The sequence below is a fragment of the Tiliqua scincoides genome, chromosome 9, assembly GCF_035046505.1.
Source record: "Tiliqua scincoides isolate rTilSci1 chromosome 9, rTilSci1.hap2, whole genome shotgun sequence".
Taxonomy (NCBI): Eukaryota; Metazoa; Chordata; class Lepidosauria; order Squamata; family Scincidae; genus Tiliqua; species Tiliqua scincoides.
Window position 1 is genome coordinate 45,033,024 of NC_089829.1, and position 20,021 is coordinate 45,053,044.

At 44.2% G+C, this 20,021-nt stretch overlaps 1 protein-coding gene across 1 annotated transcript in view; it reads right to left on the bottom strand.

Annotated features, from left to right (window-relative positions):
• Positions 1–19,278, bottom strand: part of PSKH1 (protein serine kinase H1) — a 44,817-nt gene extending 25,539 nt beyond the window's left edge. The window contains exons 1-2 of the mRNA XM_066637603.1: positions 19,197–19,278; positions 8,929–9,948 (exon numbers count right to left, since the gene is read on the bottom strand). Of these exons, the coding sequence (XP_066493700.1) occupies positions 8,929–9,861 (933 nt within the window). The 5' untranslated portion in view covers positions 9,862–9,948; positions 19,197–19,278. The remainder of the gene's footprint in view (positions 1–8,928; positions 9,949–19,196) is intronic.
• Between the last annotated feature and the right edge of the window lie 743 nt (positions 19,279–20,021).

The following is a 20,021-nucleotide window of genomic DNA, read 5'->3' on the forward strand; positions in this document are numbered from 1 at the left end:
GCTGCAATTCTACCCACACTTACCCAGGAGTAAGTTCCATTTAGTGTTATTGCTAAAAGAATATACCTAGTAGCTTGTTAAAAGTACAAGTTTGTAACATTTCCCCAAATGCAGTCATGTACCATGGTAGCATCAAGTCTAATATATTAAAAATAAAATATTGAAATAAATGGGAACCCACCTGAAATTGGCTTGTGACCCACGTAGTGGGTCCTGACCCACAGTTTGAGAAACACTGCTGTAAAGGATACAAGAACCCTATCCTTAATTCCTGTGGATATTTCCACCTTCCCATTAGACTTACTGTCATCACGATACAAGAGCAAACAGGCCACTTTTGCATAGAGAGGAAAATCACAGATGTATTTACATATTTCTGTGCCAAGGAAGTGATCTCGTGGAGTTGCAATAGAAAGCTATGCTGTCATATTTTGCCTGGGAGCAAAATAATAGGAATAAGTTAATAGGAAGTGTTGTTGTTAATTAACAATCATTAATTGTTGTTAGGAACTTAGATAAATACACAGAAGTAACTTTACACAGAAGTGACTTTATATTTCCTGTGCTTTTTCTGCAAGCCTTACAACTGTGTATGCCTACATTCTGCATCACAGCCAAGCTCATGTTGACCAGCAAACAACAAATGCGCAACACCATGTTCCAGACAGCATCTGAATCAAAACCCTTACCAGCGTCAAGGTTTTTTAAGTCTCATACTATCTGGAGGTGGCATACATCAGAGAATAAAAGCTAGTGTGAGTCACAGAGCACCAGGAAGGATGACGTTGGTGGACCATTTCCCCAGGCAAACTGATAAATATCAATGAAAACAGACTTCAGTCACCCAAATGACAGATGAAGCAGCCTCCAATCTTGAAAATATGATCAGAAAAGTTTAAGAAGTGCAACTGCAGGTTTCTGATTTTTGTTGTTGTTGCAGTTACTTCACACATATCTTGAGAAACATTCCACCCAGCTGCATCAGGGCCTCTTCAGATGTCACTTTTCATACCTTAACCATTCATGACTAAAAGCAGATCTTGACATGAAAGTTAAAACATAATCTGATCTAGGAACAACCAAGACAAGCAAGTAGAAACAGAGATAAGAACAGAAGACCAGTCCTGCTAGGTCAGCCTGATGCCTCACCAAGCCCAACACCCATCTTCCTACAGGAGCAGGTCAGATGCCTCTGGAAAGCCTATAAGCAGGATATGAAAGCAAAAGCATTGCCACTCCCACCCCACAAATGTGATTTAGTAGCACGCTGCATCCAGCCTTGGAGGGTCCATTTAGCCATCGTGACTATTAGGCATCAATACTCCATGAATCAGGCCTGCCAAAAAAGCCACCAGAACATCTGCCTTGGGACAAGGACTATTGCTATCTTATCCACCCAACCTTTGCTGCTACACAAGGTTCATATGCGGGGACAAACATTTGGCAGCCAGGAGATGCACTAACACCCGCAAGCCAGCAGAGAAGAAAAACAGATTGCTTTGTTTTCTTGCACGTAAACTGTTTTGGGAGGCCTCAACCTGAAGATCAGTGTACAAATCAAATAAATTTATAAATACATTTGCCTAATTCCTTTATAATAGGAGCTTAAGAAGAAATGCAGACTATGTGTCTTTTACTGGTTAATGTCTTTTAGGAATTCTGAGGCTTGAACTTCAAAATTAGAGGCAGGAACCTAGCTTAGTAAATGACTAAACTATTCTTATCTCCTCTGGGGGCTGGGGATAAGAAAAGGCCCTCAGTTTGGCTGTACTTGTCGTAAGAGGCGACTGAACAGCCACCGGGTAGATGGGACTCGATAGCCTGGGAAGGCAGCTCATCTGAGAGAAGGAAAACTCGGATCCCAAACCTCCACTGCCTTGTGGCTACATCCAGTTATGGAAAAGGCTTCAGGAGTCAACCTCAAGGCAAAATCCGGAGCTGGAGTCCCTGAGGCAGTTCATGGCTCAACACAGTCACGTTCTGGCAACTCCTGTGACGCCGCTGGAACCAACCATATTGGCTTCTGCCTTTTCACTGAACCATTTCAGCGACGTGGAGAGGGGGGATTTGCTGCATGGGTAACAGTCTATCCTCCATATCTACTTTACCCAGGCTTCGCGCACTGGAGAGGACACTGTTCCAGAACCACTATTCAGAGCACGATACCACAGTCTTCCGAGACTGAAGGATGCCAACAAACTATGATGAAAAACAAGAATAGAGTAAGAATGCTGACTGCCTGTGAGGCACAGCCCAATTGTCCAGTGTACAGACAATCTCTTTCCTCTTTTCCCTACAGGGGCTCCTGAAAGGCTAAGATAGTGAGATCAGGTGGCCAAACCGTAGGTCAGCAAGGTCAAATTCTAATGTTCAGCCTCCCACCCCCCACAGTGCAAACAAACAGTAGAGCTGTTGTCCTGGCACTCCCCAAATGCCTCTCAGCTACTCACTGCCCACTTAGGTTTAAACTCTACACAGCACAAGCAGCCTGTTCCAGGACAAGAGGGAGAAAGGAAACTGCAAGGATCATTTCAAGTGCTGTGAAAAGGGCAAGCAAGCACTAGCTGCCTTACCTGTAAGGCTAGATTTGGGGGGCAGGGAAAGGGTGCTAGTTGATGCTTGCGAGACTACAGAAAAAACAAGGAGGCAGCAGCAGCAAACAGAGTACATAGGACATTCCACCAGCACTGAAACCAGCCTCTGGCACTGCTATGAACTTAAATGACCTACTCTTAACATAGTGAGGGCAGTAGAAGGAACCAGGCCACTGAGCAGATGACCTGCAACTGCCTGAATGAGCCAGCCAGTCAATCCAAGGTACAGAGAAACTGAACCAAGTAAAATGGCAGGTGTGTGCTTAGACTGACCAAGACTGTACTACCGCTTCTGGTGGGATCAAGCAATGCAGCAAGGCAAGTGGAAAAGAGCAGGGTTCCCATCCCAAATAACTAGAATGAAGATTCATCTACACAAAGACTAGCGAAGCATGAGGGTGAACAGAGAGTGCAGCAGAATGTAGGGTTAGGTTCCTGAGCCAACAGGGTAGCCCAGCATGCGGGAATGGATACCATATTTGAAGGCCTACTCACACATCAGGAAGAAAGATTCTAGCTTCACTGTGCTAAGTTTTCTACTGCCAAGTATTTTTATTTTGGTACATAGGGGAGTATTCAAAAATGGAATCCTAACCTGCAGTCTGAAGTGGTGCAGGCCAGCAAACTCAGGTCCCTACCTGCCCATCATATGGTAGTTGTAGTCCAGGCCTGAGTCACAAAACAGAGAAGAAACATTCACAGATAGATGTAACTCACAGCAATATTTTCCTCTTAGAGATTACAGCAAAAAAAGATTCCATTTTTCCACCCTAGACCATCTCTGTCACTAGTCCAGAACATATGAGAGAGGGGGGGGGGAGATGAAGAGCAGCTTATGCTGCCATAACCTACAGGAAATATTTTCCATTTCAAAATATTAGCAGAGACAGGGTGATATGACATACTTTCTTAGCCATCTCCATCTGGTGGCTGCATGTTTTCTCTTGGAAATACACCAAGCTTCCCTTCTGCAATTCCTTCATGCAAGATACTTCTGAGTGACAACATGATTCACTGTTTAATCAACCAAATTTTATCCCACCTTTCCAAGCAAAAGAAAGTTCAAGACAGATCAGAAAAACAACATAATAAACATATATAAATGAATTAAAACAAAAACAAAGCGTATTTATAAAGGCAGCAGAGAAATCCAACAAACCAAGAACCAGAAAATAAACAACTTCAAATGAACTTGACTTCAAAAATACCAGTCAAGGCCTACCCAAAATACTCAGGTTCTTGAGTAAGGTGAAAGCCATGCAAAATGGGAACCAAATGAATCTCCCAGAGCAGGGAGTTTCACAGCCTGGGGGCCACGGTATAAGAACATAAGAACAGCCCCACTGGATCAGGCCACAGGCCCATTTAGTCCAGCTTTCTGTATCTCACAGCGGCCCACCAAATGCCCCAAGGAGCACACCAGATAACAAGAGACCTCATCCTGGTGCCCTCCCTTGCATCTGGCATTCTGACATAACCCTTTTCTAAAATCAGGAGGCTGTGCATACACATCATGGCTTGTACCCCGTAATGGATTTTTCCTCCAGAAACTTGTCCAATCCCCTTTTAAAGGCGTCCAGGCCAGTCGCCATCACCACATCCTGTGGCAGAGTTCCACAGACCAACCACACGCTGAGTAAAGAAATATTTTCTTTTGTCTGTTCTAACTCTCCCAACACTCAATTTTAGTGGATGTCCCCTGGTTCTGGTGTTATGTGAGAGTGTAAAGAGCATCTCCCTATCCATTCTGTCCATCCCCTGCATAAGGCCCTCTTCCATGTGACTACCAGTTGACCCTATGAAGGTACAGGAAGGATAAAAAGGCCTCTCCAGCCAAACTTAATATATAAGTAATTCCTATGAAAGGAGGCAGTCCTTTGATCCCAAGCCACTTAGGGCTTTAAAGGTGATGACCAGTGCTTTTAACTGCATTTGGAAACAGACTGAAGCTGGCAGAAGGCACCTAAATGCCTCTTGCTTGGGAAGCAGTACCACTACTTGCTTGTAGTGGGAGAGGGTTGTTCGCTTATACATCTTGTTTGTGGACTTCATCTGGACATCCTCTGTGAGAAACAAGATATTGGCTGGAAGGACTCTGTGCCTGATGCAGTGGGGCTCTTCTTATGTAAGTTGATATAACGGAAGAGTCAAATGCTCCTTACTACTGACTCCATCAGTCATAGCATTTTTGCTATGTGGTGCTATGCTATGTTAAATAGCATACATATTTATGCTATGTGTAAAAATTTTTAACACAACTATAGCATGACCATCAACACTCATGAGGCATTTTCACAGGTTACCTGTATAGAATTAGAGAACACACAGATCTCCTAGCTTTGTGCCGCCACACATCAAGTGCTCCTCTCCTCCCCTGAATGAAGCTGTACAACTGAGAAGGCTATTAATCTATTTCTAACCCATCTACATCCATATGTAGTTAAAGGTGAAAGACCTTGGGGTGAAAGGTGAAAAACACTTGACAGTAATTTATCCAGTCCTTCTCAACATATACCTGTACCCTACCAAGCCCCAGATATCTCAGTCTGACAGTGTCACAACACCAGCACTTTGCAAACTCAGCATGGCATAATCTGGCACCAGGCACAACAGACCAGTCTGATTCAGGGTAATTCTCCCTTGAGCTCCAACTTTTAAGAAGCTAGAGGCAACTCCATTTATGATGAGTCAGAGATCCATGCAATGGCGAGATACATTTCTACTAAGCAACTGAACTCTCATTTCCTGCAACCAGCAGAAGCTATGTAACCTGTGGGATTTTTTCACAGTAAAACTAGCCCTTCAGCTCATTTAGCAAAACCCTGATAAAGCAAAGAAGGAACGGCAGGAAGCGAGGTGGAATGGGAGACACAATTAGTTCCTGATGGATAGGCTGCACTGATCCAGCTTTGATAAGCAGTGTAACCTTCACCCAGGGAGCTAGCATCATCAGAAGTGCTTGCCAAGACACTTCCCCAAGCTGCCTTAAACTTCACACCATACCCATCAACTTTATACCACGTAGGAGCCAAAGAATGATAATTAGAGCCACTGAGGTCAGCAGGACCTGAATGAGCTATGATGGTATAGCTTGTCCATCGATCGCCTAAAAGATTTTTGAAGACAGACCCCACGCTCCAGGAATAGAACCCAAACAGTAAGCTCTCTGCAGCTCTCTCAAGACAGCAGCCACATTAGTTGGGAGGCAGCTCATTTCTTGTCAAGAAAATAGGAATACTTCACAAGTCAGCCTGCATTTCAGGTTCCATTTCTCTCTCAACAGGGCTCTGTGATCCTGGCTTAGTATCTGAGCCCTGTTTCATCTTAGAAAGTACGTGATGGTTTTCATTCTTTTTTCAGGCAAGTGGGGAAAGACACTGCAGTCTTTTTGGACTCTCAATGAGCATGCAAAGCTGCCTTATACTGAATCAGAACATCAGTCCACCTAGCTCACTCCTGTCTACACTGACTGGCAATAAGCCTAAACTGCAACACACTCACTTCCCTGATTCAAAAGCACCCTTCCAACTGTCCAGAAGGCCACTGCAGGTTAGCCACTAATTCTATGATCAGATCTTCATGAAGCTATCTCCTGAGAGCGCCTCTATTGGAGAAAAACATGCTTATTTCACAGTTTTGCTATTAAATCAGGGGGGCGGGGGAATCTAGTCATTTCTCCTCCCTTTCATCTCAGCCTACGCTCTACACCCAATGCACAATTTGCCAGAGTTGAATCCAGAGTAGTTTCAAAAGTTTCCTGTGTAAAAGTTCTCTCGCTTGCCCGGAGAAGGTCAGCCACAGTCTACAGGCAACTTTCCAAAACTATCAGGAAAAGCAAAGCATTCTGTCTTCACACATGATTCTTGGAAAGAATGCTGCAAGAGCTTGAAAGTGTATAAGACCTCGTAACCCTCTGGCCTGTATTCCCTCCAGTCATTACCATTTACTCCTTGGCACTGCGTGGTGTAGTACTTATACCACTGCCAGCCTATGGCAACAGCTAGTTTCATGCATAATTCCTAAACAGGGAATCTAATAACCTAAACCTAACATACTTTCCAGTACCAATGCAACATTCCAATAGGGTGTGTGCTGCACCTTCTAGTGGTGGAGTCACAGAGGCCTCCTCAAAGTAAGGGACCATTCGATCCCTTTCTCAGGGCTGTATTGGCACTGGAAAGTTGGTTAGGACAGAATTGTAATTCATAGTTCAAATCCTGGAATGTCTACTCAGAAGTCTCATTTATTTTAATGGGACTTACTACCAAATAAGTGTACACAGGATTGCAGCCTTAATCATCTAAACTGAAAATTGGGGGTCCACTTTCTTCACATGAAGAAAAGAATAATAATAATAACTAATAATAACTAGATATTTATGTACCGCCTTTCTGGTCATCGGATTACTCCTCTGACTTTATTCAAGGCGGTTTACATAGGCAGGCGTTTCTAAATCCCTCAAGGGGATTTTTACAATCATAGAGGTTCTTTCTTTCAAGAACCAACAACATTTCAGAATGGATCTTCCTGGTTTGGTCTCACTTCTGGCCTCCAGTTCTCCCACGCAGGCTGACAAGCAGCTCCATCTGCCACATGGAGGGCAGCCAAGACGCTTCTTGCTCACACCAAGAGCAGGTGGAATCACTCAGCTCAGCTTGTCAGCTGCTTCAAGGTCTCGCCATTCTCAGCCGTTCAGGGAGCTGCCGGTGTCCTCGAACTGGCGACCTTCTGATGTTATCTTCGGGCTAATGGAGGCTCTACCCTCTAGACCAGACCTCATGCACAAAAGAAGGCATGATAACTTGTGTTATGCTTTCATGGTGCAAAGTTCTTCATGTATTACCTTGTATCCTCACAATAACCCTGTAAGGCAAGTATTATTTCCATACAGCTGATGGGAAAGCTGAGTCTGAGTGGGAGTAGCTTGCTTAAGGCCTCCTAGCAAATTCATGACAGGGGCAAGATTCAAACATCCTCATTCATAGCTCAGTTTGTTAGCCACCTTGACTATAAACTGGGATCCTAAGCTGGTTCCTGCTGTTCTGAGCAGCAGAACAGATATTTTAGAACAACGAATTTCTAAAAATTATATTTTTACAAAGTGTAGACAGACTCTGGTGAGCACGAGCCAGAAAACAGAGTATGATGTAGTCATGAGCAGGAACTGTAATGCTGTAGAGTTCAGAGATTCCATCTCTAAACAGCAGAAGCACCACCAGAAGCCTTTGTCACCATCATGGTGACAAAGGAATTAGCAGTGACATGGGAATTAGTAGTGTTATCTGAAAGACAATTCAAGTCTCACAGTCAAAACTTTCAAGAGGAAAAAGTTTTAAATAAGGTGTTTCAGCATCAACTCATATCCTGAGGAAGCATTAAGAGAGATGAAATCCAAACAACATAAAGACTCTTCATCCATTATTGAAATGCCATCACACCCTCATGTTTCTAAAATGCCAGAAATATTAAACATCCTATTTGTTCTTCAGACAGCTATTTTACTGTCACTTCTCAGCCGCCTGCTTCAAAAATTGGTATATTAGTCATATGTGATACTTTTGGCTCAATTCCTGCCGGGATCCACTTTTTAAAGCTGTACTTTGGCTAAGAGATTGAGTTGCAAATCAGAACTTTCCCGGCATGAATCATAAACTCAACTAGGTGGCCACCTTCTCAACCTCAGCTTTCCCATCTGTAATACTGAAAAAAATAATACCTACTCACTTTACAGGACTGTTGTAAGGACAACATCAAGATAGCTTAATTATCTCTATTTCTAAACATAACTTGCTCCAGGACAGTTGACGGAACAGAGTAAAATGACAGACTGAAATTATACAGGTTCTTTGAATCTGAACTCATCAAATGTCTTGGTATATGCCTTTCTAACAGAAGCAGCAGAAGAGAGATCTGTGTCTGTCTTTCCTCAGTACAGAGCGGACTCCCAAGTGGGCTGGGTTTCTAAGACACATGAACAGAGGTGCCCTGACACTGTTCTGAAAAAGTTTGGCATTCCCAGTTTCCCACCTCCCAGCGTTCAAAATAGCCAGGGACAGATTTTCACTGCTTGGTGTTTCTAAATTACTGACTGTTCCCTTGGCTTCCACCAAGGCAACAGTCAGTTTCTGTTTGTTTGTTTTTTAAAAAGAAAAGCATTCACAAAACAAAGATCTAATTTCTCAACCAAAAAGTTTCAGTATTCTGCCAGTAGCAACTTTTTAGGATCTAGGCTGCTGGATTCAAAATGTAAGGACAAAGCCGTTTTCTGTAGAGGCCATAACAAAACATCCGCAAACCAACAGCTGCTCCCTGAGCTGAAGTTCAGCACACTCACCTCCCCTGAGTAACTGTACTTTCCCTTCAGAATTTGCCGGTACAAGCGTGTGCGGTTGTCGTCCTCAAAAGGCATTGTCCCACTTAGTAGGATGTAAGAGATAACCCCCAAGGCCCACATGTCTACAGAGTTAGTGTAGGGCTTTCTGACCAATATCTCTGGGGCAATATACTCTGGAGTTCCACAGGTGGTCTTCATGAGGCAGTCATCTCCCTTCTTTCGAGCACTCGCCAGCCCAAAGTCTGTGATCATTATTTTAGAATCCATTCCTGGGTGGTAATACAACAAGTTCTCTGGCTTTAAGTCCCTATGCGTTATGCCCAAAGTATGCAAGTACTTAACCCCATCTAATACCATCTGCAACACACGAGTAGCATCTCTTTCTGTGAAGGAGCCTTTGGCAATGATTCGGTCAAACAATTCTCCTCCAGTGGCCAATTCCATCACCATGTAGACTCGCTCCTGAGTCTCAAACACTTCAATGAGCTGGATGATGTTGGTGTGCCGCACACGACGCAATACACATAGCTCTGACTCACACACTTCTCTCCCTTCCCGATACTTGGTCTCTATCATCTTGATTGCATATGGCTGTTTCGTAGCCTTATGTTCCACCCGAACCACACGGCTGAAGCTCCCTCGGCCAATCAGGGCTTTGATGTCATACTTGGCGGTCACTCTAGGATCAAATTTGGCACGATACTTAGCCACTCTGTTCTTGCGGGGCTCTGGCTGCTCCATACGTGCAGTAGAGCAAGGATTGGTCTGACGAGGAGGAGAAGGAAAGCCAGATTTGATGGCATCTCCACCATCCTTGATGAAGTGCTTATAGATGTCATTTTTACAACCAGTGTAGGGTTCAACTTTTTTAACAAGATCCAAATGAACATCCTTGGGAGGCTCGGGAAGTATTTTGCTAGTCCCACAGCCCATTACTGAATGGTGCTAATCATCCATCAAGGCGTTCTCCCATAGCAACCACGTCTGGAACAGCTCCAATCTTTGCAACATCCCAAGAAGCTGCAGGGGGAGTGGGGGCAGGAGGGGAGAGGAAGGAAGAAAAAGTCAGTACACTGTATTTATTAAAATAAATGTTGCCTCCCATACACTATTCAACCTAACAATTCAATTCAGATATCGTGCCAAGAAAGTGCAACCACAATTTGGATTGGGTTGCAATTGATTAGCTGACAGAGCAACAGAAACCATGGTTTGTGCTAACTATAGTTTATAGCTCATGTCTGATTACTGACAATACTTTGTTACAACCATCATTCCACCTCCTGTTGCACTAAGGTGTCTGTTGTACCATGGTGATGACAGCAAAGATGTAAAATTAAGTGCTGAACAGAAAGAAATGAAATCAGAGAACAATGATTTGCCTGTTGTACATATGGAAGCTCAAACCATATTTTGAGTTCTAAATGACAATACAAGCTATGATCTGTCACTATGTCCTGAGCCATGTTACTGCTCTCTCCACTCATTATTCATTTACTCAATAACTTTTAAGTATCATCAAGAGGGGAAGATTGCCAGCAAACATACTTTGGAAAGAAAGTGTAAATTTTTTAAAAATTAAATTAAATTAAATTAAATTAAATTTATTTATTTATTTATTTATTTTAAGCATCAAGTACGTTTTGTAATAAGTTCAAAAGACATTAGTGTTTTTTGCTAGAATGTTAATCACTGACTGAAGACCCATTTTTCCAATAAACCCACAAGACTTCCCAAAACAATCAGGAGGACAGGAGGTTTAGTATATATTAACATATCTAAGAACCCAAGTTCAAAATGAAAGGAAATGCCTTGATCTCCAGAGGCAACAATTTTGTATACAATATCATTACCTAAAAAATTAAAGCCCAACAATCCAGACCACTTTCCACATCATTCTTCCTATCCAACTCAGCACTATATGTTAACAAGGGCTGCCATATTTTCATAAATTGATCATTTATTTCTCCTCTATATATTCTGGCCTTGGAAAGAAAGTGTAACTTTCTTGGAAAGAAAGTGTAAGTTTGAAACTTACATGTTTCTATGTATTCAAGAAATGTTATAGAAGTAGCACTTCTTATGGGAAGGTAAGGCTTCCACACTCATAGTTCTAGGCTAACTACAACCAAGTTAAAAATGAAATGATCCAACAATTCTTAGCAATCTGAGGAAATCTACTGTCCAAAGAAATACAGAATACCAACTTATTCCGTCCTCTCTGAGAGGAGCAGTTAGCAGAATATACTTTTTGCATCTCTACCAAAATAGTAGGTCAACTAATTGCATTAGAAAGTTGCCAGAACACCAGACAACAAAACCAGCCACTACCATGACTCCAGTATTAACTTAGTGCTTACGTCTCACAAAAAGCTATACAAGAAATATATCAAGACAATCTAAAAGACTGAACTCGGTCTTTTCTTCAAAAAGGATACTGAAAAGCCAGAGAGTCTGGAGTTTTGCACAAGAATCACAAGTTCCGTACCCATTGAGACATTCATTTTAGCATGCTAACTTGAAAATAAATCCCACAGAAGTCCCTAGAACTGACTTCCAAGAGAATATGGTTAAGATGAGGCTGCTTGCTTGCCTAGTCAGCATATTTTGGTCTACAATTTGGTTTGGCATTTTGTTTTCCCTATTGTTCCTAGAGCCACAGTTGCAATGGAAAGACAGATGCTGGATGTGGGAGTTCAGACAGCAGTACCACCACAGCCTCCCATGCTACACATTAGCAAAATCTCATTAGAGGCCTTAGTGTTATCTGCCGAGAGACCAACATTTAACAGCCAAACAACAGATTAGTTTTTACTAGGGCTTTAAAACATTTCAAAAACATAGCTCAGCCTCAAGCATTTCAAAAGATTTGGGCACCAGCATTACACGTCCAGGTCCCTATGAAACGGGCAGTGTGGGTTTTTCCTTTCATTTTTCCAGAAAAATCTTTGAATTATTTCATTCCAGGTGTATTCATTCTGTTCAAAAAATAAATACTTTTCACACTGGAGAAGCCTGCATGACTTAGGTAGGAATTTGAAAGTCTGTCTATACACTGTGGCCATTTGCCAGACCATTTACATTTTGGCATGAGGACACCTAAACTCTTTCTACCCAAGAGAGAATACAAGAAAGCTCTGGGATCATAGGCCCAAACATCTCTTAGCATGTATTTTATCTTTCCTCAGGTGTTTCTGAAACCTGAGCAGCTGTTAAAGAATCCCATATATTCAGAAGAGTAGAACAAGCAGGATTTTTAAGGCACATCAGGAAGAAATTCAGACTTGGAAGCAAAGCTTAAGAAAGTCAGTGTCCAAAGATTAACATTTAATCTTAAAAATATCTTTAAAGCCAAACCGCCTTCCATGGGATTGGAATGATCCTCCAGTTCAAGAACTAGAAAGCCAACAACTGAGGTGAGGGCTGCCTCACTTCTACTCCACTTGCCTCACTGACAGATTTAAACATATCTGTGACAACCTAAAGTACCAAGAATATCTGGAAAACAGTCTTAAGCATGGAATTACTCAGACAGAATGCATGAGGAAGAAAAAACAAGGCTTTAACATAGAGTTTATTAGATGCATGTCTCCTAAAGATGATAAACAATTAATGATAACATTTTCCTAAAAAAGAGACATCATCAGTTCATGAATCATCTACAGCCAGTCAGAAATACACACCCACAGCCCCCTCCTTTTAAAAAGAACTGATCACAGGAAAATTCAGCACCTCAAGTTTTCCTGTCTTTATTTTGCTGGCATCTGTTGCCATACCTAGATTTTCCTTACATTTGAAATGTTCTCTTTTTTAACCTACTGCATTAAGTAAAAACATGTACAAAGTATTCTCTTGCTACAATCTGTCTGTAGGGGTAATAATAATAATAATAATAATAATAATAATAATAATAATAATAATAATACAGGTATTTCTATACCACCTTTCTTGGTCCTCAGATTTCTCCTTAGACTTTATTCAAGGCGGTTTACATAGGCAGGCAATTTAAATCCCCGTAGGGATTTTTACAATTTGAAAGAAGGTTTCTATCTTTCAAGAAACCACAACATTCAGATGTTTCTTTCTTGGTCTGGTCGCACATTCTGGCCTCCATCCTCCCACGCTCAGAGCAGTTACTTGGAGCAGGTACTCCAAGTTAGTGGTTTAAAAACTGCAGTTTTAGAAGAACTCTGATGTACTGCTTTCCACCCTACACAAATCTTAGGGGAAAGGAAGCAGAAAGGTACATAAGAACATAAGAACAGCCCCACTGGATCAGGTCATAGGCCCATCTAGTCCAGCTTCCTGTATCTCACAGCAGCCCACCAAATGCCCCAGGGAGCACACCAGATAACAAGAGACCTCATCCTGGTGCCCTCCCTTGCATCTGGCATTCTGACATAACCCATTTCCAAAATCAGGAGGTTGCGCATACACATCATGGCTTGTACCCCATAATGGATTTTTCCTCCAGAAACTTGTCCAATCCCCTTTTAAAGGCATCTAGGCTAGACGCCAGCACCACATCCTGTGGCAAGGAGTTCCACAGACCAACCACACGCTGAGTAAAGAAATATTTTCTTTTGTCTGTCCTAACCCGCCCAACACTCAATTTTAGTGGATGTCCCCTGGTTCTGGTATTATGTAAGAGTGGAAAGAGCATCTCCCTATCCACTCTGTCCATCCCCTGCATAATTTTGTATGTCTCAATTATGTCGCCCCTCATGCGTCTCTTTTCTAGGCTGAAGAGGCCCAAACGCCGTAGCCTTTCCTCATAAGGAAGGTGCCCCAGCCCCGTAATCATCTTAGTCGCTCTCTTTTGCACCTTTTCCATTTCCACTATGTCTTTTTTGAGATGCGGCGACCAGAACTGGACACAATACTCCAGGTGTGGCCTTACCATAGATTTGTACAACGGCATTATAATACTAGCCGTTTTGTTCTCAATACCCTTCCTAATGATCCCAAGCATAGAATTGGCCTTCTTCACTGCTGCCGCACATTGGGTCGACACTTTCATCGACCTGTCCACCACCACCCCAAGATCTCTCTCCTGATCTGTCACAGACAGCTCAGAACCCATCAGCCTATATCTAAAGTTTTGATTTTTTTGCCCCAATGTGCATGACTTTACACTTACTGACATTGAAGCGCATCTGCCATTTTGCTGCCCATTCTGCCAGTCTGGAGAGATCCTTCTGGAGCTCCTCACAATCACTTCTGGTCTTCACCACTCAGAAAAGTTTGGTGTCGTCTGCAAATTTAGCCACTTCACTGCTCAACCCTGTCTCCAGGTCATTTATGAAGAGGCTGAAAAGCACCGGTCCCAGGACAGATCCTTGGGGCACACCGCTTTTCACCTCTCTCCATTGTGAAAATTGCCCATTGACAACCACTCTCTGCTTCCTGGCCTCCAACCAGTTCTCAATCCATGAGAGGACCTGTCCTCTAATTCCCTGACTATGGAGTTTTTTCAGTAGCCTTTGGTGAGGGACCGTGTCAAACGCCTTCCAGATATATAATGTCCACGGGTTCTCCCGCATCCACATGCCTGTTGACCTTTTCAAAGAATTCTATAAGGTTCATGAGGCAAGACTTACCCTTACAGAAGCCATGCTGACTCTCCCTCAGCAAGGCCTGTTCGTCTACGTGTTTTGAGATCCTATCTTTGATGAGGCATTCCACCATCTTACCCGGTATGGATGTTAGGCTGACCGGCCTATAGTTTCCCAGGTCCCCCCTCTTTCCCTTTTTAAAAATAGGTGTGACATTTGCTATCCTCCAATCTTCTAGCACCGTGGCCGTTTTGAGGGACAAGTTGCATACCTTAGTCAAGAGATCTGCAACTTCATTCTTCAATTCCTTAATAACCCTTGGGTGGATGCCATCAGGGCCCGGTGACTTACTGATCTTTAATTTATCAATGAGGTCTGAAACATCTTCTCTTTTAACCTCTATCTGACTTAACTCCTCGGTCAGGAGGGGCCATTCGGGCAGCGGTATCTGCCCGAGGTCTTCTGCCGTGAAGACAGATGCAAAGAACTCATTTAATTTCTCTGCCATCTCTAAGTCTCCTTTTATCTCCCCTTTCCCTCCCTCACCATCCAGAGGGCCAACCGCTTCTCTGGCGGGTTTCCTGCTTCTAACATATTTGAAGAAGCTTTTATTATTCCCCTTAATGTTGCTGGCCATGCGTTCCTCATAGTCTCGCTTTGCCTCCCGTATCACCTTCTTACATTTCTTTTGCCACAGTTTATGTTCCTTTTTATTCTCCTCATTAGGGCAAGACTTCCATTTACTGAAGGAAGCTTCCTTGCCCTTCACAGCCTCTCTAACTTGGCTGGTTAGCCATGCGGGCACCCTCCTGGATTTAGTGGAACCCTTCTTTCTTTGCGGTATACACCTCTGCTGGGCCTCTATTACTGTTGTTTTAAGCAGCCTCCATGCACTCTGGAGATATTGGACTCTTTTTACCCTCCCTTTCAACCTCCTTCTAACCAGCCTCCTCATTTGGGGGAAGTCTGCCCGTCGGAAGTCAAGGGTTTTTGTTAAAGATTTGCCTGGTATTCTTCCCCCAACGTGTATGTCAAAACGGATCGCAGCATGATCACTGTTCCCCAATGGATCAGTAACATTTACATCTCTAACCAGGTCCTGCATACCGCACAATATTAAATCCAGAGTCACCTGTCCTCTGGTGGGCTCCGTGACTAGCTGATCTAAGCCACAGTCATTTAGCACGTCAAGAAATCCGGTCTCCTTATCATGACCAGAACACAAATTGACCCAGTCTATATGAGGATAATTGAAGTCCCCCATGATTACAACCCTGTCCCTCCTTGTCACCTCCCTGATCTGTTTCCTCATTTCAAGGTCCCCATCCGATTTCTGGTCTGGAGGACGATAGCACGCCCCCAGTATTACATCGCTGCACAAGCCTGGTAATTTAACCCACAGAGATTCTACGGTGGAGTCGGACCCACCTTCAATCTCTACTTTGCTGAATTCTATCCCTTCCTTAACATAAAGGGTCACCCCACCTCCAACATGCCCCTGCCTGTCCCTCCTGTAGAGTTTATAGCCCGGGATTGTGGTATCCCACTGATTCTCCGCATTCCACCAGGTTTCCGTTATGCCCACTATGTCAATGTCTTCCCTTGTCACCAGACATTCCAGTTCTCCCACCTTTGCTCGTAGACTTCGACCATTCGCATAAAAGCATTTGTACACGGAATGCCCTAGGATGGGCTGCTTATTCGCTCCTTTGTCCCTGCATCCTCTCAGTGTGCCAAACCGTCTATCACATCCCATCACGCTACCTTTCCCAATTTCTTCTCCTACTCTAAAGGTATCAGGTCAATCAGAACTTTTTCCAGATCCAAGCAGAGGACCACAGTGTTCCCCCAGTACTGGCCTTGCAGGCAGTTATAAGCAAAGGCAAACAGTACTACTAGGATTTCATCTGGAAATGGATACAGCTGCTGAACTGCTGGTCTCTCCTGCCTAGAATCCAGTTAACTACTAGAACTGCAGAGGAGGACAGAGCAACTTCATACTTTCTTGAGTTTTTAAAGGGACAGGCACCATTTGCAAGGAAATATGCTGTTAAGGTTTTCTGTTGAAGTTGCCTTAGACCAAGTCAAAATCCATCTAGCTCAGCATTGTTTTCTCTTGCAACTGTGATGCCATAAACTTCTTTAATATTTTGTGCATACGAAATATTGGTGTGCATACGAAACACTATCTAGCAGGAGGAACCCAAACTGTCACAGGAACTCAACTAACCGAAATGTCTGTAGAAACCACTTTTCTTTATATTTTAGCAAACTTCCAAAATTTTATTCCTTTGTTTAAAAGTTTTCATTTAAAACTTAGAGATCAGACAGGGCGTGATCACTCATTGGAATAAATTATCACTAATGAAAGACCAGCTGTTTAGCTCCTCTATTTTGTATAACCCAAGCTCCTCTAGCAATGGAGACAGGATCTGAAGAAAACAGTTCTGTGCATACCTAACTTTAAAACCCATCCTTTGTTTGATTTTCACATTTCTAAAAAATAGTATAGCAAGGGCAAGATATGATGCCACCCACAAGGGCTTGTTTGCTTGATACGGGGGCTGGAAAAATTGGAGAACAATAACATAGAACCAAAAACAATTATGTCTTTTACCACCTGACTTAGGTATTTTTGAGCTAACAGCCTTTGGCTGCAATCCTAACCACACCTTCCTGAGAGTAAGCCCGATTGAACAAAATAGGACTTACTTCTGAGTAGACCTGGTTAGGATTGTGCCCTTCATGTACTTCTCAAGGGCATGAAACAAAACGCTGCTATTCTATACACAATGACCCAAGGAAGTCCTACTGCAAGCAGCACTTACACGGGGTAGCGGAGGGGGGGGCTGGAAGAGGTGTCTTCCCTGCCCTCAGGAGAATCCAGCAGAGACCCTCAGAAAGCCAGCAGAGTGCAGCAGGAAGTGCCAAAATATCTGAATGTGGAAGAGACCTTCCAGATGCTGCAGGGTCCTTCAGAATGGCACCCACAGTTAGCACAGGCCCCTTTAAAATTACCAGTGAAAACTTCTGCTGGCCGTTTTAAAGGGGTTCACACTTGTCACAGGCACTGTTCTGAAGGTCCCTGCAGCCTCCAGAAGGTCTGTGCATAGCAGATAACAAGGCGCAGCAATTCTGCCCCTCACAGATAAGCAAATTCACACATAGCAAATTCTCATATAAATGGATGACTGTAAATATATTGTGAGCTACCTTGAAAACCATTTTTGAACTAGGAGAAAGGCAGGACACAAAATACTTTAAATATTCAGTATAACGGTCACCCTTCGCAGGTGCCCAAAAGACTCTCAGAGAGGTTGTTGTTTTTTTTTAAACTATACAGCAGTGGTTTCCAAGCTGTGGGTCAGAACCTCATTTCTGGTGGGTCTCCAAAGGGTGATGGAAAGATCAGATAACTGCCTCAAGCCCTGAGGCTATTCAAAAATCAGATACTATAGCTGCTAATTACCCTGCAAAGAGCTTGGCTCCTGCAGTTTAAATATAGGGAGATAAATGTTTAAGCATCTTTTTCTGCTTATTACTCATAACTAAAATATATTTTATAAATAAAATAATATATATAGAAGATACCTTTCTATATCTTCTTTTTTAAAAGTCTGGTAAATCTAGGCGGGTTTGAATAGTGTCATTTTAAAAAGTGGGTCCTGGTGCTAAAAAATTTGGGAAACACTGCCCTACAGCAGCATTTCTCAACATTTCTCCCCCACCATACCACCTCACACAGTCCACCTATTAGAAGTACCAACAGAAGTAAATGGTGATGAAGACATCGCTAGTTACTTCTGGATTGGGAGGCAGGACGCAACATCTTGTTAGGGTGGACAAGAGGGCTTTTTGGAAAGTGCGAGAAGTGCACACTGGAGCTCTGCCCATCAAGCCAAACCTCCTAATGCAGCTTGTCATGTCTCATTTCTGGTCTCACTGCCAGGCAGTGGGGGTCTGGGAGCCCTGTGCATACCACCAGACACCTCTCCAAGTAACACTGGTTGAGAAAAACTGCCTTTGTACAGTATGAACCCAAACCCTCCTACACTCCTTTAATCGGGAGCCACCCCAATATAATGGGGCCAGGTGGCATTTCCACCTTTCCCTTTTTTTAATCCACAGCCATTTGAGAGCTCAAGCCTATGCATGTCTACTCAGAAGTAAGTCCCATTATAGTCAATGGGGCTTAATCCCAGGAAAGTGCACATATGACTGCAGTCTTAGAGTCCAATCCTATGCATGTCTACTGAAAAGTAAGTCTCATTATAGTCAATGGGGCTTACTCCTAGGGAATTGTGGATAGGATGGCAGCCTTAGAGCCCAACCCTATGCATGTCTACTCAGAAGCAAGTCCCATTATAGTCAATGGGGCTTACTCCCAGGTAAGTGTGGATAGGACTGGAGTCTGAATCCTCTTGCTCAGGAGGCTGCCTGGGGAAAAGCCTTGAAGCTCCTGCTGGGGGGGAGCAAGAGGTCACTGACTTGGTGTGGGGGGGCGCAGGAAGGCGGGGGGCTCACCACGAAAGCCCCCCCAGAGCCAGCCCCAGGGAGGGCCAGTGAGGGGAGGCCTGTTAACGGGCCTGAGCCCGGGGGCCAGTGGGGGGAGAAGTGCAGGCCCCCCAGACACACCCGGGGGGCAAAGCCAGGGCACAGCGTCGAGCCGGAGGCCCTGGGGCGGGGGCTGCCCGGGCGCCCACACGGACTCACCTCAGCCCTCGGCGGGGGGGGCGCCGGGTCCAACCCCAGCCCAAGTAGGGGAGGGGGTAATGGCCTGGCGCTCGCGTCATGGCGTCATCGGTGCGCGCGGGCTCCAGGAAAAACACCGCATGGCGAGCGGCCGCCGTCCCCGGCTGTGATTGGCCGAGGCGGGCCTCGGGGGCGGGCCTAAATGTGGTCCTCTAGGCGCAGGGAAGGGGGAAGAGAGGAGGCCGCGGTTGCTATGGCAACGCAGCCTCCTGCGAAGGATAACGGACGAGGCAGGGCAGGAGGGATGCTGCTACCTGTCCCTCGTGCGCCAGCCAGGCTCCTGCCTGCGGGAGGGGGGGGAGAGGCCCCTCTAGGCGCCCCCTTGGGCCTCCCTCCAGCGCAGGGGGGGTGACGTCTGCTGGGGGGGTCACTGACTCCGGGCTCAGTTCTATCCAGTTTTCCAGTGCTGGAAATAGGGCCTGCACTGCATCCTTTGGTGGGGAGACACAGCCCAATTCTATGCATGCCTACTCAGAAGTAAGTCCCATTATAGTCAATGGGGCTTACTCCTGGGTAAGTGTGCATGGGATTGCAGCCACAGTCACAGAGGCCTCCTTAAGGTATGGGAACCACTTGGTGGTGGACAGGTCGATGAAAGTGTCGACCCAATGTGCGGCGGCAGTAAAGAAGGCCAATTCTATGCTTGGGATCATTAGAAAAGGTATTGAGAACAAAACGGCTAATATTATAATGCTGTTGTACAAATCAATGGTAAGGCCACACCTGGAGTATTGTGTCCAGTTCTGGTCCCCACATCTCAAAAAAAGACATAGTGGAAATGGAAAA